The following is a 27,188-nucleotide window of genomic DNA, read 5'->3' on the forward strand; positions in this document are numbered from 1 at the left end:
AGTCTTTCTGCTTCTTAGTAAATCATCCCAATGCGCTTTACAGGAATGTTGTCAAACAAAATTTAACACCGAACCACATATGGAGATATTAGAATAGGTCGTCAAAGAGGTAGGTTTTAGGGGGTGTCTTCACGGAGGAGAGAGGTTGAGATGCAGAAAGCTTTAAGGAGGGAATTCCAGAGCTTAAGGCCTAGGCAGCTGAATGCATGGCAGCTAATGGTGGAGCAATTAAAATCGGTGAGGCAGAAAAGGCCAGAATTGGAAGAGAGTCGAGATCACGAAGGGTTGTAGGGAGGGGTGAGGCCGAAGCCCTTTACCCCAGCACATTGAACACAAGGATACAGATTTTAAAATTGAGGTGTTGCTGGACCAATGTCAGTCAGCATGCACTGGGTTGATGAGTGAACGGAACTTGGTGTGAGTTAGGACATGGACAGCAGAGTTTTGGATGAGCTCAAGTTTACGGAGGGTGCAAGTTGTGAGGCTAGCCAGGAGAGCATTGAAATAGTTGAGTCCAAAGGTAACAGAGGCATGGATGATACTTAAAGGGTAGATAGGCAATGGCAGGCATTTAAAGATCACATGGATGAACTACAACAATTGTACATCCCTGTCTGGCGTAGGAATAAAACAGGGAAGGTGGCTCAACCGTGGTTAACAAGGGAAATTAGGGATAGTATTAAATCCAAGGAAGAGGCATATAAATTGGCCAGAAAAAGCAGCAAACCTGAGGACTGGGAGAAATTTACAATTCAGCAGAGGAGGACTAAAGGTTTAATTAGGAGGGGGAAAATAGAGTATGAGAGTAAGCTTGCAGGGAACATAAAAACTGACTGCAAAAGCTTCTATAGATATCTGAAGAGAAAAAAATTAGTGAAGACTAATGTCAGTCCCTTGCAGCCAGAATCAGGCAAATTCATAATGGGGAACAAGGAAATGGAAGACCAATTGAACAAATACTTTGGTTCTGTCTTCACTAAGGAAGACACAAATAACCTCCTGAAAATACTAGGGGATTGAGTGTCTAGCGAGAAGGAGGAACTGAGGGAACTGAAGGAAATCCTTATAAGTTAGGAAATGGTGTTAGGGAAATTGATGGGATTGAAGGCCAATAAATCCCCAGGGCTTGATAGTCTGCATCCCAGAGTACTTAAGGAAGTGGCCCTAGAAATAGTGGATGCATTGGTGGTCATTTTACAACATTCTATAGACTCTGGATCGGTTCCTATGGACTGGAGTGTAGCTAATGTAATACCATTGTTTAAGAAAGGAGGGAGAGAAAACAGGGATTTATAGACCAGTTAGCCTGACATCGGTCATGGAGAAAATGCTGGAATCAATTATTAAAGATGTAATAGCAGCGCATTTGGAAAGCAGTGACAGGATCGGTCCAAGTCAGCATGGATTTATGAAAGGGAAATCATGCTTGACAAATCTTCTAGAATCTTTTGAGGATGTAACTAGTAGAGCGGATAAGGGAGAACCAGTGGGTGTGGTGTATTTGGACTTTCAAAAGGCTTTTGACAAGGTCCCACACAAGAGATTGGTGTGCAAAATTAAGGCACATGTGATTGGGGGTAATGTACTGACGTGGATAGAGAACTGATTGGCAGACAGGAAGCAAAGAGTGGGAATAAATGGGTCCTTTTCAGAATGGAAGGCAGTGACTAGTGGGGTACCGCAAGGTTCAGCGCTGGGACCCCAGCTATTTACAATATATATTAATGATTTAGATGAAGGAATTGAATGTAATCTCCAAGTTTGCAGATGACACTAAGCTGAGTGGCAGTGTGAGCTGTGAGGAGGATGCTAAGAGACTGCAGGGTGACTTGGACAGTTTAGGTGAGTGGGAAAATGCATGGCAGATGCAGTATAATGTGGATAGGTGTGAGGTTATCCACTTTGGTGACAAAACCAGGAAGGCAGATTATTATCTGAATGGTGGCAGATTAGTAAAAGGGGAGGTGCAACGAGACCTGGGTGTCATGGTACATCAGTCATTGAAATAAGCACGCAGGTACAGCAGGCTGTTAAGAAAGCAAATGGCATGTTGGCCTTCATAGCGAGAGGATTTAAGTATAGGATCAGGGAGGTCTTGCTGCAGTTATACAGGGCCTTGGTGAGACCACATCTTGAGTATTGTGTGCAATTTTGTTCTCCTAATCTGAGGAAGGACATTCTTGCTATTGAGGAAGTGCAGCGAAGGTTCACCAGACTGATTCTCGGGATGGCAGGACTATCATATGGAGAAAGACTGGATCGACTAGGCTTATATTCACTGGAATTTAGAAGAATGAGAGGGGATCTCATTGAAGCATATAAAATTCTGACGGGATTGGACAGGTTGCATGCAGGAATAATGTTCCCAATGCTGGGGAAGTCCAGAACCAGGGATCACTGTCTAAGGATAAGGGGTAAGCCATATAGGACCGAGATGAGGAGAAACTTTTTCATCCAGAGAATTTTGAACCTGTGGAATTCTCTACCACAGAAAGTTGTTGAGTCCAGTTCGTTGGATATATTCAAAATGGAGTTAGATGTGGCCCTTATTGCTAAAGGGATCAGAGGGCACGGAGAAAAGGCAGGAGTGGGTGCTGAAGTTGCATGATCAGCCATGATCATATTGAATGGTGGTGCAGGCTCGAAGGGCCAAATGGCCTGCTCCTGCACCTATTTTCTATGTTTCTATGTTTCTATGATTGAATTTTTCGGGGAGGTAACCAGGAGGGTTGATGAAGGTAGTGTGTTTGATGTAGCGTATATGGATTTTAGCAAAGCTTTCTATAAGGTCCCATATGGCAGACTGGTCACGAAAGTAAAAACCCATAGGATCCAGGGCAAAGTGGCATGTTGGATCCAAAATTGGCTCAGAGGCAGGAAGCAAGGGGTAATGGTTGATGGGTGTTTTTGTGACTGGAAGGATATTTCCAGTGGGATTCCGCAGGGCTCAGTACTAGGTCCCTTGCTTTTTGTGGTATACATCAATGATCTACACTTGAATATAGGGGGTATGATTAAGAAGTTTGCAGATGATACAAAAATAGGCTGTGTGGTTCATAATGAAGAAAGCTTTAGACTGCAGGAAGATATCAATGTACTGGTCAGGTGGGCAGAACAATGTCAAATAGAATTCAATGCAGAGAAGTGTGAGGTAATGCATTTGGGGAGGGCTAACAAGGAAAGGGAATACACATTAAATGGTAGGACACTGAGAAGTGTAAAGGAACAAAGGGGCCTGAGAGTGCATGTTCACAGATCTCTGAAGGTGGAAGGCCAGGTGGATAAGGTGGTTAAGAAGGCATACGGAATGCTTGCCTTTATTAGCCGAAGCATAGAATATAAGAGAGGGGACTTATGCTTGACCTGTATAAAACACTGGTTCGGCCACAGCTGGAGTACTGTGTGCAGTTCTGGTCATCGCATTACAGGAAGGGTGTGATTGCACTGGAGAGGGTACAGAGGAGATTTAAGAGGATGTTGCCGGGAGTGGAGAATCTTAGCTCTGAGGACAAATTGGATAGGCTGGGTTTGTTTTCCTTGGAACAGAGGAGGCTGAGGGGAGACCCATTGAGGTGTATAAAATTATGAGGGGCCTAGATGTAGTGGATAGAAAAGGCCTATTTCCCTTAGCAGAGGGGTCAACAACCAGGCGGCATAGATTTAAAGTAATTGGTCGAAGGTTTAGAGGGAATTTGAGGGGAAATTTCTTCACGCAGAGGGTGTTGGGGGTCTGAAAGTCACTGCCTGAAAGGGTGGTAGAGGCAGAAACCCTCACCACATTTAAAAAGTACTTGGATGTGCACTTGAAATGCTGTAACCTGCTGGGTTACAGACCTAGAGCTGGAAAGTGGGATTAGGCTGGATAGCCTATTGTTGTCCGACGCGGACATGATGGGCTGAAATGGCCGCCTTCTGTGCTGTAAACTTCTATGATTCTATTCTGTGAACTGAGGCAGGGACCGAGATGAGCGATGTGACCAAAATAAGTGGTCTTGGTGATGGAGCGGATATGGAGTCAGACCTCAATTCGGGGTCAAATTGGATGCCAAGGTTGCAAACAATGTCTTTCAGCCTCAGACAGTGGCTAGGAAACAGAATTTGTGGTGGAGGCCGAACAGTACTTTCCAGGTTACTGTGGCCAGAGGTAATCTGCCTCACCCCGACCCTTCTGAGCTGTTCATATTCACGTGTCGAAAGCACAAACCACTAATCGATGGCTGGCCCGCCTCCCAGTGGTTTCTTATTCTTGAGGTTATGTTAAAAATATAACAGTCACCTCCTTGCCTACTCAATATCGCTATCCTTTTGTTGCATGACTTAAGATGCTGTCTGTTCTGAATCACAGTGATAGGTTGGGCAACAAGCTGTCTTCTCTTGGCTACCATGATGAATTGGACACCTTCACTGTAAACAGTGTCCATCTGCCCAGCCAACTCACTGATAATGTTGCTAGTTATGGCAGATTACCTGAGCCAACAAGCCTTACAATAATTGGTATAGGTTGCCCTAACCCTTTCTCTTACGATATGTCTATTCTCTGCCAAGCGCAATGAGTCAGTAATGCAGGGACCGGCTACTGCTTTTTCTGGAAGCCTACAGTAGAGGTCCATTCTTTGTCTTCCAATTTCCAGTTTTGACGAAGGGACCACACCAAGGGCATTAACCCTTCTTTCTCCTTTACAGACGCTGACAGATCTGCCAAATATTTACAGCTTTTTCTGTTTTTAGTTCAAGATTGGAGCTTTTGCACTGCTTTTTAAGTAAATCAACAAATGGTTACAACTCAGAAGGAGGCCATTAGGCCCATTGAGCCCGTGCCGGCTCTCTGCAAGAGCACTTCAGCTAGTCCCACTCCCCCGTCCTTTCCATGTAGCCCTGCAATTCCTTTTCCTTCAGGTACTTATCCAACTCCCTTTTGAAAGCCATGATTGAGTCTGCCTCCATCACCGTTTCAGGCCGTGCTTTCTAGATCCTAATCACTCGCTGCGTAAATAAGTTTTTTCTTATGTCGCCTTTGGTTCTTCTGCCAATCACCTTAAATCTGTGATTCTCGACCGCTCTGCCAATGGGAACAGTTTCTCTCTGTCCTGACCCCTCATGATTTTGAACACCTTTATCAGAACTCCTCTCAACTTTCTCTGCTCCAAGGAGAACAATCCCAACTTCTCTAGTCTATCGAGATGTAGGTTGTCTACCTCTTGGGACAGCTGTCCATATTTACGTCTCGAAGCACCGAGGGATCATTTATTTACATTAAAAGCAATTTGTTTTCAACAATAACAACTTACATTTAGATAGCACCTTCAGTGTATCAAAATGTCCCAAGGAGCTTCACCGGAGCGTTATCAAACAAAATTGCCACCAAGTTTATGAGTGCTGTTTCACCACTGCTACAAAAAAGTAGTTTATAGCCTGCTTCTGTTTAACTCAGTTGCAGTCTGTGGCAATGACTAGAATCCTGGTTTTGTTTCCTGTTGGGATCTGAGGTACTATGAGAGTTTTGAATTGCACCACAGGCGGAGGCCCTTTGTCCCATTGTTCTTGTGCCAGTGCTAGCTCTTCAGCTGTCCCAATACCATTTCCCTGAACATGTGCATGAGCGGTGAATTTGCAGAGTTAACAGGTTGGTTAATGACACATTATCACTGACCTTAAAGAGGAGCAGAACACTTCAATATGATTCACAAGGAAACCATTATCTGTGTGGGATTTATATACATTGTGCCTGGGCTTCTTTCTGTACAAGAGATTCCAGGGTTGGGTGATTACTCAGGGTGAAGCTATACTGCTGCTTATAGCTTGGCCTCTTGATAGTACTGGGTCAGAAGGTTATGAGTTCAAACCCCATTCTGGGAACTGGGTGTATAAGCCGGACTACCCGATAGTATTGTTCAAAGAGATTGCTACATTGCGGAAGGTGTTGTTTTTGAATGAGACAAAAAGGATATAGAGGCACTGGAGAAGGAGCAAAACAGACTTACAAGGATGATATCAGAATTGAGAAGTTATAACTATCAGGAAAGACTGAACTGGCTGGGGCTCGTTTCTCTAAAAAAAAGGCTGAGAGGTCTTTAAAATTATGAAGGGGTTTGATAGGGGAGACATAAAGAAAATGTCTCTGCTTGTGGGGAGTTGAAAACTGGAGGCCATTAATATACAATAGTCACTAATTATTCCAAGATGGAAATCAGGAGAAACATCTTTACCAGAGAGTGGTGAGAATGAGGAACTTGCTATCACATGGAGTGGCTCAGGTGAATAGCATGGATGCATTTAAGGGGAAGCTAGATAAACACTTGATGAAGAAAGGAATAGAAGGTTTTGTTGATAGGGTGAGATGAAGTAGGGTGGAAGGAGGCTTGTGTGGAGCATAAACACCGGCATGGAGCTGATGGGCCGAATGGCCTGTAGCTTTGCTGTAAATGCGATGTATTTCTATGAGGCATCAAACCAAGTGAACGTGAAACGTGCCATGGATATTATTGAGAGAAGAGCAGGGAGTTCTCCTTGAGTTCCAAACAGTTATCCATCAACCAACACTACCGGAGCAGGTTGGCTCTGAAAATCTATGGGGGTGCGACTCATGAGTGCGGACTGCCACAGAGCTCCATCACTGACCCCACCCACCCCAAGCAAGACCCCAGAAATACTGGCAGTTGCTGGTGGACTGAGGGGGCTGGTTCAAACCCCTATTAGAAAAAATCTGGCCCTCTCATCTTCAAGAGTTCAGGCCCTGGGCCACCAGGGGGGACCCACTTCAGCTACACTTGGCCAAGTGAGACAGGCCTGCGTTATTTCAGGCCACTGTCGGTGGATTGATAGTGAGCTCTCCAAGTTGGGAAAACACAACAACTTGAATTTACATGATGCTTTTAAGGTAGAAAAACATCCCAAGATGCTTCACTGAGACAAACTGGACAATGGACACGAAGGAGAAAAAGGAGAGATCACAAGGGGGTGACCAAAGGCCTAGTCAAAGAGGCAGGTTTTAAGGAAGGTCTTAAAATGGGCATCAAAAGGTGTCATCTATGGCTCAGTGGGCAGCACTCTCGCCTCCGAGTCAGAAGGTTGTGAGTTTGTCCCACTCCAGAGACTTGAGCACATGATCGAGGCTGACATTTCAGTGCAGGACTCAGGGGGTTCTGCACGGTCAGAGGTGCCGATTTTTGGAAGAGTCCCCATCTGCTCTCTCAGAAGAATGTAAAAGAACCCATGGCACTATTGGAAGAAGAGCAGGGAAGCTCTCCCCGATATTGTGGCCAACATTCATCCCTCAACCAGCAGCACTGAAAGAGATTATCTGGTCATTATCTCATTGTTGTTTGTGGGACCTTTCTGTGTGCAATTTGGCTACCGTGTTTCCTACATTACAACAGTGACTACACTTCAAAAGTATTTCATTGGCTGTAAAGCACCTTGGGACATACTGAGGTTGTGAAAGCTGCTGTATAAATGCAAGTTCTTTCTTTCTTTTCTCTGTAACTCGATATGGGAACTCCTAAACTTGGTGATGGGTTTCTGTGCATATCTGATCAAAGAAAAATGTCCCAATGAGCATGCATCCAAGAACTGATGTTATCTAACAGAATAAGTTGAATAAAACAACCCAAATGGCTTTTATAGTTTTAAATGTCTTTGAAATGGTCATTCATCTGTTTAGTGTGATGTTTTAAATTATATTAAGATAAACAGGAGATAGAGAGTTGCCAAGTTACAGAAATGAATTGGGCCAAATCAAAATTTACTCTTTATCCCCTAAATAAATACATTTCAGGAGTTTGATTAAAATCACCTGTTATGTGATTTATTGGGCTGCTACTAAACATCCGTAAGACAAAGGTCCTCCACCAGCCTGTCCTCACCGCACAGGACCCCCCACGCCCACCCCCCCCCCCCCCGTCATCAAGGTCCACAAAGCGGGCCTGGACACCGTGGACCACTTCCAATATCTCGGGAGCCTCCTATCAACAAGAACAGGCATCGATGACAAGATCCAACACCGACTCCAATGCACCAGTGCAGCCTTTGGCCGCCTGAGGAAAAGAGTGTTTGAAGACCAGGCCCTCAAAACTGCTACCAAGCTCATGGTCTACAGAGCTGTAGTAATACCTGCCCTCCTGTATGGCTCAGAGACATGGACCATGTACAGTAGACACCTCAAGTTGTTGGAGAAATATCACCAACTATGTCTCTGCAAGATCCTGCAAATCCCCTGGGAGGACAGGTGCACCAACATCAGTGTCCTCATCCAGGCCAACATCCCCAGCATTGAAGCACTGACCACACTCGTTTAGATCCGCTGGGCAGGCCACATAGTTCGCATTCCAGACACGAGACTCCCAAAGCAAGCGCTCTACTCAGAACTCCTTCACGACAAACGAGCCAAAGGTGGGCAGCAGAAACGTTACAGGGACACCCTCAAAGCCTCCCTGATAAAGTGCAACATCCCACTGACACCTGGGAGTCCCTGGCCGAAGACCGCCCTAAGTGGAGGAAGTGCATCCGGGAGGGCACTGAGCACATTGAGTCTCAATGCCAGGAGCATGCAGAAAACAAGCGCAGGCAGTGGAAAGAGCGTGCGGCAAACCAGTCCCAGCCACCCTTTTCCTCAACGACTATCTGTCCCACCTGTGACAGAGTCTGTGGCTCTCGTATTGGACTGTTCAGTCACCAAAGAACTCACTTCAGCAGTGGAAGCAAGTCTTCCTCAATTCCGAGGGACTGCCTATGATGATGATGACTAATTTTATATAGTATTATTATTGTTATAATAGGATTGTAAAAAAATATTTGCTTTAATACATCATGGCATTGTGCCATCAAAATATCTCAAAGTGCTTATCACAGTGAATGGCTTTATGAAGCATTGTGACTGTTGTGTAGGGAAACATAGCATCCCACAAACAGCCACGTGACGAACTGACCAGTTAATCTGTTGCTTTTGCTGGTATTGATTGAAGGAACAATATCGAATTTTCTCTGAATAGTGTTGCAGGATTTTTAACCATCAGCCTGAACGGGCAGACCAGACCTCAGCACAACAGCTCTTCCGAAGGAGAATGAAAAGACGCAACATGCTGAAACCGCGGGGAAAAATATCATTTAATTTAGGGAAACAAAAACTGCCAGTCTGGTAACAGGCCAAGCGATATTCTCAGACCAGTCCAATAAATCAAATAAATGACAAAAGAATCAGGGAGGAGATGAGGAGAATTTGTTTACACTATCTGAAATTCATTAGTAACTTTCAAAAGGGAATTGGATATAGACTTGAATGAGAAACAATTACAGGGCTATAAGGAATGAGCAGGGAGTGGGACTAATTGGATAGTTCTTTCAAAGAGCCGGCTGAATGGTCTCCTTCTGTGCTGTGTGATTCTAGGATACACTGCAGCAGTGGTCCCCAGTCAAATTTCATTGTACTATTTATTTAATAAGTATTGGCACGTTACTCTTTCATTGCTGAGAAGCCCCATGTCAAAGTCAGATTGCAGGGCACCTCCAAGGTTCAAACAGAGTTTTATTTAAGAAATGCTGAGATGAATCAGGAAGTAGTGATTAGGCAACACCAAGCTAGGGTTTCAAAAACATGGAGGCTGTAGTAAGAAAGGTAGACTGAGTTCTGAGGTAAATTCCTTAAGAAATGAAATAAATAATACATTAACGCCATAAACTTGACTGAGGTATCTCGGGTAAAGAATTTCAGTGTTGCTTAGGTCCTGTCAGTGCTGTGTAAATATATGTGGAATCCGAGTACAAAATTCCAGTAGGTCCGGTGAAGTAGGTTTGAATCCTACTCCAGAGAATTGAGCACATAATCCAGGCTGACACTCCAGTGCAGTGCTGAGGGAGTGCTGCACTGTCGGAGGTGGCGTCTTTCAGATGAGACGTTAAACCACGGTCCTGTCTGCTCTCTAGGGTGGCCGTAAAAGATCCGGTGACACTAGTTCGAAGAACAGGAGGGGAAGTGCCCTAGCCAATATTTATCCCTCAACCAACATCACTAAAACATTATCTGGTCATGTATCTCTGCTATCTGTGCAGTGCGTTTTCACGTTTCCCACATTACAGTGACTATGCTTCAAAACAACGTCATTGCCTTTAAAGCATTTTGGGGTGTCTTGATGTTGTGAAAGGCCCTATATAAATTTAAGTCCTTCTTTATATGAAATTCCTCAGCCCCCTATTTTAATGAAGGCACTAACGCATTTAAAATAAATGTGCATTCCGAAGCCAAAAATAGCACAGCGTAAAAGCAGAAAGTATTATTTTTTTTAGGCTGCAGCATTTTGAGAATTAACGCAATATCTGTGTTCCTCTTTGAAACCGGTGCAGTTGATTTAACTCTGATAAAAGCCAGCATTCACTGCAGGGCTTCTGCCAAGTCATGTGCTTGCTGGCCAAAGTTTATTGTTTGTGACAGATACGTCAGGGATCGAACTTATGGAGCTGGGACACGAATCTTTGCTTCTGCCTCAGCCTTGATCCCCTCAGCTCAGTAAAGGTTATCAAAACCACCAGAAAAAGCAAAGCAGCTGCCAAGACACCTATATTTCTCCCATACCTTGCCCAAGTGTCCGTTCTTCATGGGTGAGTCAAGCTGGTAAGCATCAGCTGCCTTTTCAAAGCATCACAGGTGCACGATCCCTCCCAGACTGACAGCTATACTGTAAATGCATCTTAATTTTTTTTTAATCTCATAATACTCCTGTGAAGCGCCTTGGGACGTTCCACCACGTTAAAGATGCTATATAAATACAAGTTGTTGTTGTTAAATTATAGCATTGAGGAGGGGCAAGATTTTCTCTTTCACTCTTGGACATGGGGGCATCACATGGGCAGACCACAACTGGAAAATCGAGCATAAAGAACTGCACGCCCCCGATGTAGCCTGTTCAATCTTCTGCCTACTGTAGTTCATTGGAGAGGATACGTTGGCAATGTGCTGCTCTAAACTCAGCGCGACAGTTGAAATATCTGTCCCTAAAACAGTGAGAAGCATTCATCCTATTGCAGACATTGTCAAAATCAATAATTTGAAGATGGAAATCAGATTTTCTCATATTATGCCTTAGTGAAGCGTTTTGCAATGTTTTTTCTGAAGACACGATGCAAGTTGTTGTCATGATTCCTTCACATAACTTTCACTTACTAAATATGCCCTTCAATTTTTTATACACATATATATTATATATAAATACTACTACATCCATATATATATATCTGAGAACGAGAAGGCTCAGGAGAGACCTTATTGAAGTATTCAAGATTCTTAATGGAATAGATAAGATTGAATCCTGATAATATGTTCAAGATTGCCCCAAACCCCCGACCCAGGGGACACGGGCTCAAGTATAGAAGAGGGAAGATAGACAGACAGTTAGATCGATCTGTTTTGTGCAGAGTGATGAACATGTGGAAAAGACTGTCCCAGGGAGTCAGTGGGAGCAGATACCATGGGAATTGGATCGATATTTAAGGAGGTGGGTGATTGAATTATAAGGAATGACTGTACGCTCAGTCATTTTTCTGCGCCAAAAAATTGGATTATTGGAGAATTTGAATTAAGCAATTTGAATTAAGCACAGCATTAATTTTTGGCATCAGCCAGAAAAATAAAGCCTTTTCTAGCCCTGCATTTCTTATGTTCCTTTATTCACTGTGTCCTAAAATGTATTCACGGTTATTTCAGTGCAAACTTGTGATATTGTGATATATAGAACAAATGGTTTTAAGATTTCTTATTAAATTATACAAAAGGTACGTTATTTAACTAAGATTTAAGATAAGAGCAGTAAATTTACTTTACTAGTTATGGATTTCATATTTGCCACTTAAAATAATGTAGCATTCAGCAGATGCCCATATAAATAGCCATGAAGTATCAGCATAAATAGGACCCAATGACCAGTCAATATCCTTGGGTAGTGCGTTCATGTTAATTTCCGCACATTATTATAGCACAGTTGTTAATCCGTTTACCAGATCTCATTGTCAACGGGGTTGACAATTGCATAAGCACAGTGCACAGGGGAATTTCACACAAAGATGTTAACCAGTGGTGGTAAATATTTGGAGACCAATACTTGGTAACATAGAGAGATAATATAGGTGGGATATCTTACCAGGAATGGACCCCAGCAAATACAGGAGACACACATTATGGTCATTAACTGGACCAACATTTCCACATGGTGAGATTTTCCTTTCCTGTGGGGTTTGTTCTTGACTCGAGCTCTCACCAAAGCCACAGCACTAAGCGTATTGCACAGCAAGGAAATGCCAAGGGCAGTCAACCCCAAAGAAGAGAACAGGAGCAGGATCCCGCTCTCCCTCCCAAATGTAACATTTTGTGTTTTTATGAAGCACCAAGTCTGAGTGCACTGAATTGTATATTCTCCAAAGTACAGGTTGGGGAGCAGAGCGATGCACAGCGCAAACAGCCATGTGGAGCCCAGGATAAACTTGGCGCATCGGTTGGTCATCTTGGTGGCATGGAGAAAAGGCTGGGTGATGCCCAAGCACCGCTCGATTGCCATGACACTGCCGAGGAACAAAGCTGAGAGGCCGAAGAAAACCATGCAGGTTCCTAAAAAAGGGCAGAGGTACCCTGAGGGGTCAATAATCTTCCAGTCCTTCTCCTGTGCATAAACTCCGATTGTTATCGCCCCGTTGATGAGATGCCCCAAACAGTCTGTGAAGACCAGCCCACTGGCAAACAGCAAGAAGCACGCTCTCCATTTCTGTCTGAACCTTTTATAGGCTTTCACCAGAATCACTAGGGCCACGCTATTCGACAGGATCCCAATAGTCATGAATATAATCGGAATATTAACTGACACCGAGACTTTGCCGCAAGTGCCATTGGTTGCATTGGAAGGCGATTCTGTTGAATTGATGTTGGTGTCAGACATTGTGAGGGAAAAGGCCCATTCATGACAGTTTGTCAAAGTCAATCCTGCAACATCCTTCCAGCACGATGGTCTGCAACCGAGGGGAAAGGTTAACAACGGCGCATCTTCAGAGGGCTGAGACCCGACTTGGGCGGGGCACAGAACCAGCGGCGTCGCGTCTGCCGCCAGCTTACGGCTCCGCCCGATATTCAGCTGCACTGAAGTGAATGGAACTAAAATATCGGACGAGCATTCCCGCCCAAGTCAAATCTCGCTTATTTTTAGATACAATAAAGTTGCTAAATAAACTTATTGAATATGGATTATTCACATGAATGTACATATATGAACATGGATACTGGCTGCCTCTATCTCAAGAAATCCACGCCACAGCGCCTTTGTCTCATTCTTTCGACCAACGCAATAATTATATCCCCAAAATATGAACTATTCCGGTGCAGCTAAAGGAATATAGGTTTGACGTTCAAAACCAAGTCTGAACTTAAAAAAAATTAAATTAATTTACTATAAAAATACATAAGCAGGTGAGAGCAAAATATGAAATATGAGTTTTGAGCTTTGGCCAAGGCCCATCTGTTATTTTTTATTGGGCAGAAACACATGCTCCGGGTTGGTGGATTACTCCTGCTTGGAATAGCTCGGTTTGTGTTGTGTGCCAATGCCAATTCAAACGCAGTATTAGACCAAGTTAGTAATACTTGGGTTTAAAAGAAAGTTTTAAAAAATCTTCTGTTAATTCTCTGGTAATCTGCAGAGGGAGATGCTCCAAGGGTAAAGAGTGTGTGGGTCTTTTTTTTAACCCGTCAGTGTGGCTCCTGGGGGCAATAACTCAGACATATTGAGAGCTCTCTCTCTCTCTCCAGAAAGAAATGCAGACACGTTCACAGAGGCAGCCCCAAGGTATGTTGTAATCCGAATAGCTGTTTTTAAACATAAATCCGCACTGGACATGCCACGACGCAACCGGAATAAAACCAAATTCACTCACTTTAAATCAATTTGCTGCACAAACCGCTCTCGTAATATTAATGTTTTTTGGCAATCTCTTTTTAATCATAATTCTCACTCTGCTAACATTAACCGTTCTGGAGATTCCATCTATTAGTTTTTTTTACAACTTATTTAAGCTTTTTAAAACTTCTGCAACAACAAAACCCCAATACTTACTTGTACAGTTCACACAGACTGACAGATCGGACAGCGCAGCGACACTGGGTGGCGTTCCATGCATTGCAGAAGCCGAACTGGTCTCCCAGTGAGAGCAGAACTTGTCCTCCAGTCTCTTATTTCACTGCAGGTTGTGTCAGCCAACCTGGGGCCAACAACTGTAAGGACCGCCCCGTTACCTCGGAGACGGCTCACTCCACCTCCTCCACGAGCCACTGACAAACCAGGAGTGCAGACAGAGAGAAAGAAATCTCATTAAATGTTTGCCCGTGAGTAACTGAAAATAAAACTTAAAAGATACGGCATACCAACATACCAAACTGATGGGCAGAAAAAGGCTAGCTGCTCCATCAAGCCTGCCTAACACCATCATGGCCAAAGACTTCGCCTCCCACCCAGCCATGGAATTTCCTGGAGAGGCGAAAAACCCAGGGCCAATAAAGGAAATAATGCACTGGAAAATACCTCTCCCACCCCGTCAGGCGATCAAAACAAGTCCAAGAGATTACGTGGACCAAGTGGTATCTATAAAAACCGACTTGCATTCATCTAGCACATTTCACAACTTCAGGATGTCCCAAAGTGCTTTACAGCCCATGAGATGTAGTTACTATTGTAATGCAGGAAATGGCAGCAGCAACTTTGTACACAGCAAGGTCACATAAACAGCAACCTGATAATGATTAAATAATATGGGTTTAGTGATGTGTTGGTTGAAGGATAAATGTTGACCAGGGCACCAGGAAAGCTCCCCTGCTCTTCAAAATAATGCAGTGCGATCTTGTACATCCACCTCAAGATGGTAGACGGGGCTTCAGTTTAACTTCATCTGAAAGATAGCACTTCTGACAGTGCAGCACTCCCTCAGTCCTGCACTGGGAGTGTCAGCCTGAGATTATGGGTTGAATTTTCCCTAGTGATTTGCGGCGTTTTTTTTTGGAGCAGGCCGTTTCTTTTGGCCCAAGTTTTTTTTTTAAGTTTCCCCGAAAAATTTGCACCAGCGTAACTCAGTTAGGTAAGAGATAGGGGAAGGGTGGGGGGCACCTTTTGGGTATAGATAGGTGCAGGGACTGGGAGGTCACTTGGCCAGGACTAGGGGCGGGGGAGCGGACCGGGAGGTCACTTGGCCAGGACTAGGGGCGGGGGAGCGGTCCGGGAGGCCATTCGGCCTGGGATAGGGGCAGGGGAGCGGGACTGGCAAGGCACTCGGACAGGGCTAGGGACGGGAGAGCGGACCGGGAGGCCCGTCGGCCTGGGATAGGGGCGGGGATTGGCACTGAGTGGCTAGAGGTGGGCGGGGGAGCGAACTGGGAGGCCACTCGGCCAGGGCTAGAGGTGGGGTAGTGGACCGGTAAGCTACTAGGGGGGCGGGGGTGGGGGAAGTGGACCAGCAAGGCACTCGGCCAGGGCCTGGGACAGAGGCGGGGATCGGCACTGACATCGGCGGGGAGGAGGGACACTCTAATAATTGGAGTTAAGTTGCTGCAATGTATTTTAATGTGTTTTTAAGTTGATGCAATGTGTTTTAATGTGTTGGGAGCTGGCTGTATGTTTCACTTTGCAGCTTCAGCTCGCATTGTGTCCCTAATGTAAGTGGTTTCCCTGAGGTATTTTCGACGCACCCACACTTTACAATAGTTCTAGAGGTAGGAGTGATTACGGTACTGAACAGATGAATGAATCAGGGATGAATACCTTGGTCTCAACCGGCAATGCTTTTATTAAAGTTAACACACACACCTGCACCCAGTAAAACCATACACACCCTGGTGTGTAAAACAAACCCATCATCATCATAGGCAGTCCCTTGGAATCGAGGAAGACTTGCTTTCACTCCCAAAGTGAGTTCTCTGGTGGCCAATACGAGAGCCACAGACCCTGTTACAGATGAGACAGACATTTGTCAAGGGAAGGGGTGGGTGAGGCTGGTTTGCTACGCGCTCCTTCCACTGCCTGCGCTTGACCTCTTCCTGCTCTTTGCGGTGAGACTCGAAGAGCTCAACGTCCTCCTGGATGCACTTTCTCCACCTCGGGCGGTCTGCGGCCAGGGTCTCCCAGGTGTCAGTTTACCAGGGAGGCTTTGAGGGTGTCCTTGTAACGTTTCCACTGCCCACCCTTGGCTCGTTTACCGTGAAGGAGCTCCGCATAGAGCACTTGCTTAGGAAGTCTTGTGTCTGCCATGCGAACTATGTGGCCTGCCCAGCGAAGCTGATCGAGTGTGGTCAGTGCTTCAATGCTGGGGATGTTAGCCTGAATGAGGACGCTGATGTTAGTGCGCCTGTCCTCCGAGGGGATTTGAAGGATCTTGTGGAGACATCATTGGTGATATATCTCCAATGACTTGAGGTGCCTTCTATACATCGTCCATGCCTCGTTAGTAGGAGTTGTGTACAGACCTCCAAACAGTAATAGGGATGTTGGGGAGGGCATCAAACAGGAAATTAGGGGTGCATGCAATAAAGGTGCAGCAGTTATAATGGGTGACTTTAATATGCACATAGATTGGGCTAGCCAAACTGGAAGCAATACGGTGGAGGAGGATTTCCTGGAGTGCATAAGGGATGGTTTTCTAGACCAATATGTTGAGGAACCAACTAGGGGGGAGGCCATCTTAGACTGGGTGTTGTGTAATGAGAGAGGATTAATTAACAATCTCATTGTGCGAGGCCCCTTGGGGAAGAGTGACCATAATATGGTGGAATTCTGCATTAGGATGGAGAATGAAACAGTAATTTCAGAGACCATGGTCCAGAACTTAAAGAAGGGTAACTTTGAAGGTATGAGGCGTAAATTGGCTAGGATAGATTGGCGAATGATACTTAGGGGGTTGACTGTGGATGGGCAATGGCAGACATTTAGAGACCGCATGGATGAAGTACAACAATTGTACATTCCTGTCTGGCGTAAAAATAAAAAGGGGAAGGTGGCTCAACCGTGGCTATCTAGGGAAATCAGGGATAGTATTAAAGCCAAGGAAGTGGCATACAAATTTGCCAGAAATAGCAGCGAACCTGGGGACTGGGAGAAATTTAGAACTCAGCAGAGGAGGACAAAGGGTTTGATTAGGACAGGGAAAATGGAGTACGAGAAGAAGCTTGCAGGGAACATTAAGGCGGATTGCAAAAGTTTCTATAGGTATGTAAAGAGAAAAAGGTTGGTGAAGACAAACGTAGGTCCCCTGCAGTCAGAATCAGGGGAAGTCACAACGGGGAACAAAGAAATGGCGGATCAATTGAATAAGTACTTTGGTTCGGTATTCACTAAGGAGGATACAAACAACCTTCCGGATGTAAAAGGGGTCAGAGGGTCTAGTAAGGAAGAGGAACTGAGGGAAATCTTTATTAGTCGGGAAATTGTGTTGGGGAAATTGATGGGATTGAAGGCCGATAAATCCCCAGGGCCTGATGGACTGCATCCTAGAGTACTTAAGGAGGTGGCCTTGGAAATAGCGGATGCATTGACAGTCATTTTCCAACATTCCATTGACTCTGGATCAGTTCCTATGGAGTGGAGGGTAGCCAATGTAACCCCACTTTTTAAAAAAGGAGGGAGAGAGAAAACAGGGAATTATAGACCGGTCAGCCTGACCTCAGTAGTGGGTAAAGTGATGGAATCAATTATTAAGGATGTCATAGCAGTGCATCTGGAAAATGGTGACATGATAGGTCCAAGTCAGCATGGATTTGTGAAAGGGAAATCATGCTTGACAAATCTTCTGGAATTTTTTGAGGATGTTTCCAGTAAAGTGGACAAGGGAGAACCAGTTGATGTGGTATATTTGGACTTTCAGAAGGCTTTCGACAAGGTCCCACACAAGAGATTAATGTGCAAAGTTAAAGCACATGGGATTGGGGGTAGTGTGCTGACGTGGATTGAGAACTGGTTGTCAGACAGGAAGCAAAGAGTAGGAGTAAACGGGTACTTTTCAGAATGGCAGGCAGTGACTAGTGGAGTGCCGCAAGGTTCTGTGCTGGGGCCCCAGCTGTTTACATTGTACATTAATGATTTAGACGAGGGGATTAAATGCAGTATCTCCAAATTTGCGGATGATACTAAGTTGGGTGGCAGTGTGAGCTGCGAGGAGGATGCTATTAGGCTGCAGAGTGACTTGGATAGGTTAGGTGAGTGGGCAAATGCATGGCAGATGAAGTATAATGTGGATAAATGTGAGGTTATCCACTTTGGTGGTAAAAACAGAGAGACAGACTATTATCTGAATGGTGACAGATTAGGAAAAGGGAAGGTGCAACGAGACCTGGGTGTCATGGTACATCAGTCATTGAAGGTTGGCATGCAGGTACAGCAGGCGGTTAAGAAAGCAAATGGCATGTTGGCCTTCATAGCGAGGGGATTTGAATACAGGGGCAGGGAGGTGTTGCTACAGTTGTACAGGGCCTTGGTGAGGCCACACCTGGAGTATTGTGTACAGTTTTGGTCTCCTAACTTGAGGAAGGACATTCTTGCTATTGAGGGAGTGCAGCGAAGGTTCACCAGACTGATTCCCGGGATGGCGGGACTGACCTATCAAGAAAGATTGGATCAATTGGGATTGTATTCACTGGAGTTCAGAAGAATGAGAGGGGACCTCATAGAAACGTTTAAAATTCTGACGGGTTTAGACAGGTTAGATGCAGAAAGAATGTTCCCAATGTTGGGGAAGTCCAGAACCAGGGGTCACAGTCTGAGGATAAGGGGTAAGCCATTTAGGACCGAGATGAGGAGAAACTTCTTCACCCAGAGAGTGGTGAACCTGTGGAATTCTCTACCACAGAAAGTAGTTGAGGCCAATTCACTAAATATATTCAAAAGGGAGTTAGATGAAGTCCTTACTACTCGGGGGATCAAGGGTTATGGCGAGAAAGCAGGAAGGGGGTACTGAAGTTTCATGTTCAGCCATGAACTCATTGAATGGCGGTGCAGGCTAGAAGGGCTGAATGGCCTGCTCCTGCACCTATTTTCTATGTTTCTATGTTTCTATGTTTCTATACAGGAGGGCGGGTATTACTACAGCCCTGTAGACCATGAGTTTGTGGTAGATTTGAGGGCCTGGTCTTCAAACACTCTTTTCCTCAGATGGCCGAAGGCTGCACTGGCGCACTGAAGGTAATGTTGAATCTCTGCATCAATATCTGCCTTTGTTGATAAGAGGCTCCCGAGATATGGGAAATGGTCCAAGTAGTCGAGGGCCGCGCCGTGAATCTTGATGATTGGAGGGCAGTGCTGTGTGGCGGGGTCAGGCTGGTTAAGCGTAAGGCCCATGCTTTCATATGCCTCAGTGAATACATTGACTATATCCTGGAGTTCAGCCTCAGAATATGCGCAGACACAAGCGTCGTCCGCATACTGCAGCTCAACGACAGAGGTTGGGGTGATCTTGGACCTGGCCTGGAGATGGCGAAGGTTAAACAGTTTCCCACTGGTTATGTAATTTAGTTCCACTCCAGCGGGGAGCTTGTTGACTGTGAGGTAGAGCATGGCGGTGAGGAAGGTTGAGAAGAGGGTTGGAGCGATGACGCAGCCCTGTTTGACCCCGGTCCGGACGTGAATTGGGTCTGTAATGGATCCGTTGGTAAGGTTGTCGTGAAGCAGGCTGTCATGTATGTAACCTTCATGTAACTGTAACCATCATTAACAACACTGCGTACTGTATACACCTAAGAAATGCACACCTTGACCACAGGGGGTGAACTTGGGGAGATACTCCTTACCTGGTCACCCAGGTATATAAAGGGAGATCCCATGCAGGGTCATCACTTCTTGGTCCTACGAATAAAGGTTAGGTCACAGAGTGACTTTGTCTGCAGAATGTGCCTCGTGTGAATTTATATTAGTGTGTAAGGACACAACACTTGGCGACGAGAAACGGGAATCAACGACTCACGAGAATGGCTACCGGTAGCACAGAGGAACAGTACTGTGTTGTTGAGGACTGGGACAATTTCGTCGAGAGGTTCCAGCAGAACTTTGTCACGAAGAACCGGCTGGGAGAGGCAGCATCTGACAAGTGAAGGGCGCATCTACTGACCAGCTGTGGAGCTAAGACGTACGCGCTGATGATAGACCTGCTCGCACCCGAGAAGCCAGCAGACAAAACCTTTGAGGAGCTCAGCAAACTGATCGGTAAGCACCTCAAACCGGTGAGCAGTATACACATGGCCCGACACCAGTTCTATACACACCGTGTCAGGAAGGACAGAGCATACCGGGCTCTGTTGCGGACCTTCGGCGCTTGGCCAGTCCCTGTAAGTTCACAGACGCCTGCAGGGGGGAGATGTTACGGGATTTCTTCATTGAGGGCATTGGGCATGCCAGGATTTTCAGAAAGTTAAATTGAGACCAAGGACTTGACCTTGGAAGCGGCGGCGTTGATGGCTCTCACCTTCATGGCGGGAAAGGAGGAAACCAAGATAATATACACGCGCAACTCTGCTCCCAACGTGGCGATGGAGCAGGGAGTTAACATGGTAAACGCGCCTCAGAACCCGGCAGGCAGGCAAGGGCAATTCGACACCACCCAGGCAGTAACAGATTCTAGAGTGGGTCATCAACAGAGACAATGGCAGGTTGAACGGGCATTTACACCATCACAAGGGACAATACATCCCGGGATGGGGCCATTGACACCCAGTAACAGAGTGCTCAAGAGTAATCAAAGAGAGAATCAGAGAGGAATGCCTGTAACAGCCCTTTTGTTCACAACAATCTCAGCTCATGCTGGAGGTGCGGGGGCAGACATGCTGCAAAAACCTGCAGGTTCCTACAATTTATCTGTAGAAATTGTAACTTCAGTGGACATTTAGCCAGAATGTGCAGGAAGCCCGCAGTGAGGCTAATTTACGAGGCAGATGAACCACAAGAGGGGTCTGCAAGGCAGGGTGATGCTTGGGACACAGCAATGGATGCTGAAGTTCAGCGGGTTCAGGTGGCAAACATCCACAGCTCATATACAAAAACGGCACCTATGATGATGAAAATCCTATTAGACGGCATCCCGGTACGCATGGAGCTGGACACAGGAGCCAGCCAGTCACTATGAGTATCCAACAATTCGAGAAACTATGGCCACTCAGAGCTAGCAGACCCAAACTAGAACGCATTGACACGCAATTACGGACGTACACCAAAGAGATCATCCCAGTGCTAGGCAGTGCAATGTTGGTGGTCACACATAATGGATCAGAGAACCAGCTGCCACTCTGGGTTGTCCCGGGAAATGGTCCCGCGCTTTTGGGGAGGAGCTGGCTAGCCGAGATGAACGAGGGGAAATGGGGGGATGTGCACGCCATTTCATCTATGGAGCAAAATTCATGCTCACAGGTCCTACAGAAATTTGAGTCACTATTTCAACCTGGTGTTGGGACTTTCAAAGGTACCAAAGTTGTGATACGCAACACCCCGGACGCTAGACCAGTGCACCATAAAGCTAGAGCTGTGCAGTACGTGATGCGGGAGAAAATTGAGAGTGAGTTGGACAGGTTGCTAAGAGAGGGCATAATTTCGCCCATTGAATTCAGCGACTGGGCAAGCCCCATCGTCCCCGTCCTAAAAACGGATGGCTCGGTCAGGATCTGTGGCGACTACAAGGCCACTATCAACCGAGTGTGACTACAAGACCAATAACAACTTCCGAGAGCGGAAGATCTTTTTGCCACGCTGGCAGGCGGCAAGCTGTTCACCAAGTTGGACCTCACTTCAGCCTACATGACCCAAGAACTGGCCGAAGAATCCAAGCTACTGACCACCATCACCACACACAAGGGGCTGTTTGTTTACAACAGGTGTCCATTTGGCATTCGATCAGCGGCCGCTATCTTTCAAAGGAACATGGAAAGCTTGCTCAAATCCATCTCCGGAACAATCGTATTTCAGGACGACATCCTTATCACAGGTCGAGACACCGAGGATCGCCTCCACAGCCTGGAGGAGGTGCTACGCCGACTGGACCGGGTAGGCTTGCGACTAAAGAAGTCCAAGTGTGTGCTTTTGGCCCCAGAGGTCGAGTTTTTGGGCAGGAGGGTTGCCGCAGATAGGATCTGGCCTACCGAATCCAAAATGGAGGCAATTCGTCCCAGGCCCAGCAACACATCGGAGTTGCGTTCATTTCTGGGACTCTTGAACTATTTCGGGAACCTTCTGCCGAACTTAAGCACATTGTTGGAGCTGCTACATGTGCTCCTGCATAAGGGTTGCGATTGGTTTTGGGGAGACTGTCAGGAACGGGCGTTCAATCAGGCATGGAACCTGCTTTGTTCTAATAAGCTGTTGACCCTGTACAACCCCTGTAAGAAATTGGTTTTGACATGTGATGCATCATCCTATGGGGTTGGGTGCGTGTTGCAGCAGAGTAATGATGAGGGCCAACTCCAACCTGTGGATTATGCCTCAAGGTCGCTCTCCCAAGCAGAAAGGGGATATGGGATGGTTGAAAAGGAAGCACTCGCATGTGTCTCCAGGGTGAAAAAGATGCACCAGTACCTTTTCAGCATGAGGTTCGAGTTAGAAACGGACCACAAGCCGTTAACATCCCTGTTGTCAGACATGAAAGCTGTCAATGCCAATGCATCAGCTCGCATACAGCGATGGGCACTCACACTGGCTGCATATGACTACACCATACGGCACCGGCCAGGCACCGAAAATTGCGCTGACCCACTCAGCAGGCTTCCACTGGCCACCACTGAGGGGGCAGCGGAGCAAAGCGCTGAGATGGTCATGGCTGTCAATGCTTTTGACAGCACAGGCTCCGTCATCACAGCCCACCAGATCAAAATCTGGACAAACAGAGATCCCCTCCTATCCTTGATTAAGAAATGTGTCCTGACTGCGGATAGGGTGCCCACACACGGAGCATGCCCTGAGGAGGTCAGACCGTTTCACAGACGGATGGATGAGCTCTCCATCCAAGCCGACTGCCTACTATGGGGCAGCCGGGTAGTCATGCCCCAGAAGGGAAGCATTCATCAGGAAACTCCACAGCGAGCACCCAGGCATCGTGCTAATGAAGACCATTGCCCGGTCACATGTATGGTGGCCGGGAATTGACTCAGACCTGGAACACTGTGTTCGCAAATGCACGACGTGTGTCCAGCTGGGCAATGTCCCCAGGGAGGCCCCACTCAGCCCGTGGCCCTGGCCCACCAAGCCATGGTCACGTATTCACGTTGACTACGCGGGCCCGTTCATGGGAAAAATGTTCCTCAGCTGGGCACACGTCGTGCACCTGCGAACACAGTGTTCCAGGTCTGAGTCAATTCCCGGCCACCATACATGTGACCGGACAATGGCCTTCATTGGCATGATGCCTGGGTGCTCGCTGTGGAGTTCCCTGATGAATGCTTCCTTTCCCTTCTGGGGCATGACTACCCGGCTGCCCCATAGTAGGCATTCGGCTTGGATAGAGAGCTCATCCATCCGTCTGTGAAACGGTCTGACCTCCTCAGGGCATGCTCCGTATGCGGGCGCCCAATCCCCAGTCAGGACACATTGTTGTTGATACGTACTCAAAATGGATTGAGTGCATCATATTGAATTCGTGCACGACATCCACCACTGTGGAGAGTCTGCGTGCGGTCTTTGCGATCCACGGCTTGCTGGACATCCTGGTTAGCGACAACGGCCCGTGTTTCACTAGCTATGAATTCCGGGAGTTCATGTCGGGTAATGGCAGCAAACATGTCAGGACAGCGCCGTTCAAGCCGCTTCCAATGGCCAGGCGGAACGTGCGGTCCAAATCATAAAACAAGGCATGCTCCAGATTCAAGGACCCTCCCTTCAATGCCGCCTATTGCGCCTGCTGCTGGCCTATAGGTCCCGACCGCATTCGCTCACGGGAGTCCCGTCCGCGGAACGACTCATGAAATGTACACTAAAAACTCAGCTGTCCCTCATTCATCCAGTCCTGTCAGACATTGTTGAGGGCAAGCGCCAGTCCCAAAATGAGTGCCATGACCGTAACCCAAAGGGGAGATGTATAGAAATCGATGACCCGGTATTTGTTCTTAATCACGCTGTGGGGCCCCAAGTGGCTCGAGGGTACTGTAATTAGTAAAGAGGGGAATAAGGTCATAGTGGTCAGACTTAACAATGGACAGATATGCCGCAAGCATCTGGACCAAGTAAAAAAAAAGTTCAGCATGGACACTGAGGAACCTGAGGAAGATCATGAGATGCTGCCCACACCACCGCCAGTGAACGAGCAACAAGAACCTTCAGCAGCATGCACAGTCCCTGCGGCCAGCCCGGACAAGCCGGAATCACCACAGGTGACAGAGACGCATGCCAAGGCTCAACAACCAGAGCCCCAACTGCGGTGCTCCACAAGAGAGCGTTGACCGCCCAAAAGACTTAATCATTGACCCCACAAGACGTTGGGGGGAGGTGATGTCATGTATGTAACTTTCATGTAACTGTAACCATCATGTAACAACAGTGCATACTGTATACACCTAAGAAATGCACACCTTGACCACAGGTGAGACTTGTGGGAGACACTCCTCACCTGGTCACCCAGGTATATAAAGGGAGGTTCCACGCAGGGTCATCACTTCTTGGTCCTGTGAATAAAGGTTAGGTCACAGAGTGACTTTGTCTGCAGAATGTGCCTCATGTGAATTTATAGTAGTGTGGAAGGACACAACACAGGTGAAGGATGTTGACAAACTTTTGGAGGCATCCGAAACGGAGAAGGACACTCCATAGACCCTCACGGTTGACAGTGTCAAAGGCCTTTATAAGATCAAAAAAGGCCATGTATAAGGGCTGGCACTGCTCCCTGCATTTTTCCTGCATTTTTCCTGTTGCGTTGCAAAGATCATGTCTGTTGTGCCCCATTGGGGACAAAATTCGCACTGTGATTCCGGGAGGAGCTCCTCGGCCACAGGAAGAAGACGGTTGAGGAGAACTCTAGCGACGACTTTCCCAGTAGTTGATTGCAGGGCGATTCCCCTGTAGTTGCCGCAGTCGAACTTGTCTTCTTTTTAAAAAATGGTCACAATCACTGCATCTCTGAGATCTCTCGGCATGCTCTCCTCCCTCCAGATGAGAGAGATGAGGTCATATATCCAAGCCACAGTGTCTGTCAACCATACTTTAGCGCCTCAGCAGGGATTCCATCCGCACCCGTAGCCTTGTTATTCTTGAGCAATTTTATGGCTTTGCCTACCTCGTGCAACGTTGGAGTTTCACTGAGCTGGTGGCAGGTCGCATGCTGCAGGATGGAGTTGAGAACACTCGAGTCAAAGGCAGAGTTTCGATTGAGGAGATCTTCAAACACACAACACACAGTTTGGCCCATCTAAACAAGCCCCTATTGTGAAGTACCCACAGCTAAAACCCTGAAAAACCCCTAAGATTTGGTTGGGAGACCACACGATACTCCCTCACACTGTGGCTGTGATCTTAAAAGATGTGTGTGTCGGGATGATGCTCACCGATTCGTTGGCTTACTTACTGCTTCTCCTGATGAAAATGTGTCTCTTCTGGTTTCTTCTCTCCGTCCCACATGAAGGGTTTGGTTCTTGTAGAGGCAAAGCAGCGAGAGTAAGAGAGCGGCATGTGGTCACACGGCTTCTTTTATACCCCCCGTCTATTTGCCTTTTCAGACCGAATAAAGTTTGTTCTTGTTCCGAAGCTTCCTGTGGGTGTGTCTTCTTCTGGCCCAATAAAGTGTTTTCCTTGTTTTTGAGGCTTCTTGTTTTGGGTCCAGTGATGGGTCTTGGCTTCCTACTGGTCTGAGCTTAATGGCTTTCTATTGTTCTGGTAATTCCCGTCTCTCGGGGTTATCTCATCCGCGTAATAGCTCGATCACTGATCTACCTTTGACGAGTTCACATTGCTTAACAATGGACACTCCATTTGCCCATCACCTGCGATGAATTGCCTTATCTTGGCCATTGTCTTCTCAGACCCCCTACCCATCATTCCAAGTTCAACATTGTGAAGAACCTGGACCCCTCCCACAAACAGCTTCCAGCTTTTTTTCTGCAGTGAGAAAAATATATTCAACAAATCCTTGGGGATTAAAACGCAATGTCCAGATAATGTTCAACAAGTCCTTAGGGAGCCGACGCGTACACTGATTACCATGGCAACCCGGTCTTTTGGTGCAGATCAAGGCTCCACCCCCAAAACTAAAAGACCAGTTAGGCTGCGCCAAAATGAAGAAATCCAACGGGGAAACTTAGAACATGTTTTTTTGCGTGGGCCCCCCCCCCCCCAAAAATGGGTGTAACTCTTCAAGTATGCCCAAAAAAAGCTTTGGGGAAAATTAATCCTTATGTGCGCAAGTCTCTGTAGCGGGACTTGAACGCACGACCTTCTGTCACAGAGGTAAGGTTGCTACCCACTGAGCCACAGCTGACACCCAGAGTTCAAGTGCTGTAGCTCACACAGCTGTGCTGAAACTATATAGATATTGTAAACAAAAAGACAAATAAAACCATTGTTTTGTACAAATATTCCAGACAATCCATCTGAGGGTAGCACAAAAGGCGAAGTAACTGCAGATGCATTCATTCTAATCCCGCAGAGCTCACTGGACTTGTAGATAAATATATGGAACAGACTACCCGGTAGCTAGTGTCAGTAAATTGAAGATGGATTGGGCAGATAGCTGGGACTGGTAGAGGCAGCAGATGACACATATAATCAACCGCACGGAAACAGGCCATTCGGCCCAACTGGTCTATCCCAGTGGTTATACTCCACGGGAGCTTTTGTCCACTCTGATTCCTTCTTCCCACCCCGCCATATGGGCTAGATTTTACAAACTTCAGTGGGTCCATGGCGGGCAATGTCAGTGGCGGGTCCCTACTCCTGGCTCCAGCCCACTGCATCGAATGAATTTCTGTTGATTACGCTTGTTAAGCCCACCCAGCGCATTTCCCAGGCCAATTGTCGGAAGCGGGTCTGGTGACGTGATTTGATGACGCGTCTTCAGTCGCTTTCCTTAAAGGAATCATAGCCAACTTTAATTTGACATTTGTGCTGTCAGTGTTCTACAGCATTGAAGTGCGGCATGGACAAGATGGACTGAATGGCCTCCTCTGTGCTGTAAAGATATTATGAAACACTGACAGGCACGGCACAGAGGTACTGGGCTGCACCCAG

General features: G+C 46.6%; 1 protein-coding gene across 1 annotated transcript in view; it reads right to left on the reverse strand.

Moving 5' to 3' along the window:
* Positions 1–14,153, reverse strand: part of LOC139268016 (prostaglandin F2-alpha receptor-like) — a 43,490-nt gene extending 29,337 nt beyond the window's left edge. Inside the window, exons 1-2 of the mRNA XM_070885984.1 lie at positions 14,082–14,153; positions 12,126–12,984 (exon numbers count right to left, since the gene is read on the reverse strand). Of these exons, the coding sequence (XP_070742085.1) occupies positions 12,126–12,914 (789 nt within the window). The 5' untranslated portion in view covers positions 12,915–12,984; positions 14,082–14,153. The remainder of the gene's footprint in view (positions 1–12,125; positions 12,985–14,081) is intronic.
* Positions 14,154–27,188: the final 13,035 nt, after the last annotated feature.

The sequence above is a fragment of the Pristiophorus japonicus genome, chromosome 8 (assembly GCF_044704955.1).
Source record: "Pristiophorus japonicus isolate sPriJap1 chromosome 8, sPriJap1.hap1, whole genome shotgun sequence".
Lineage (NCBI taxonomy): Eukaryota > Metazoa > Chordata > Chondrichthyes > Pristiophoridae > Pristiophorus > Pristiophorus japonicus.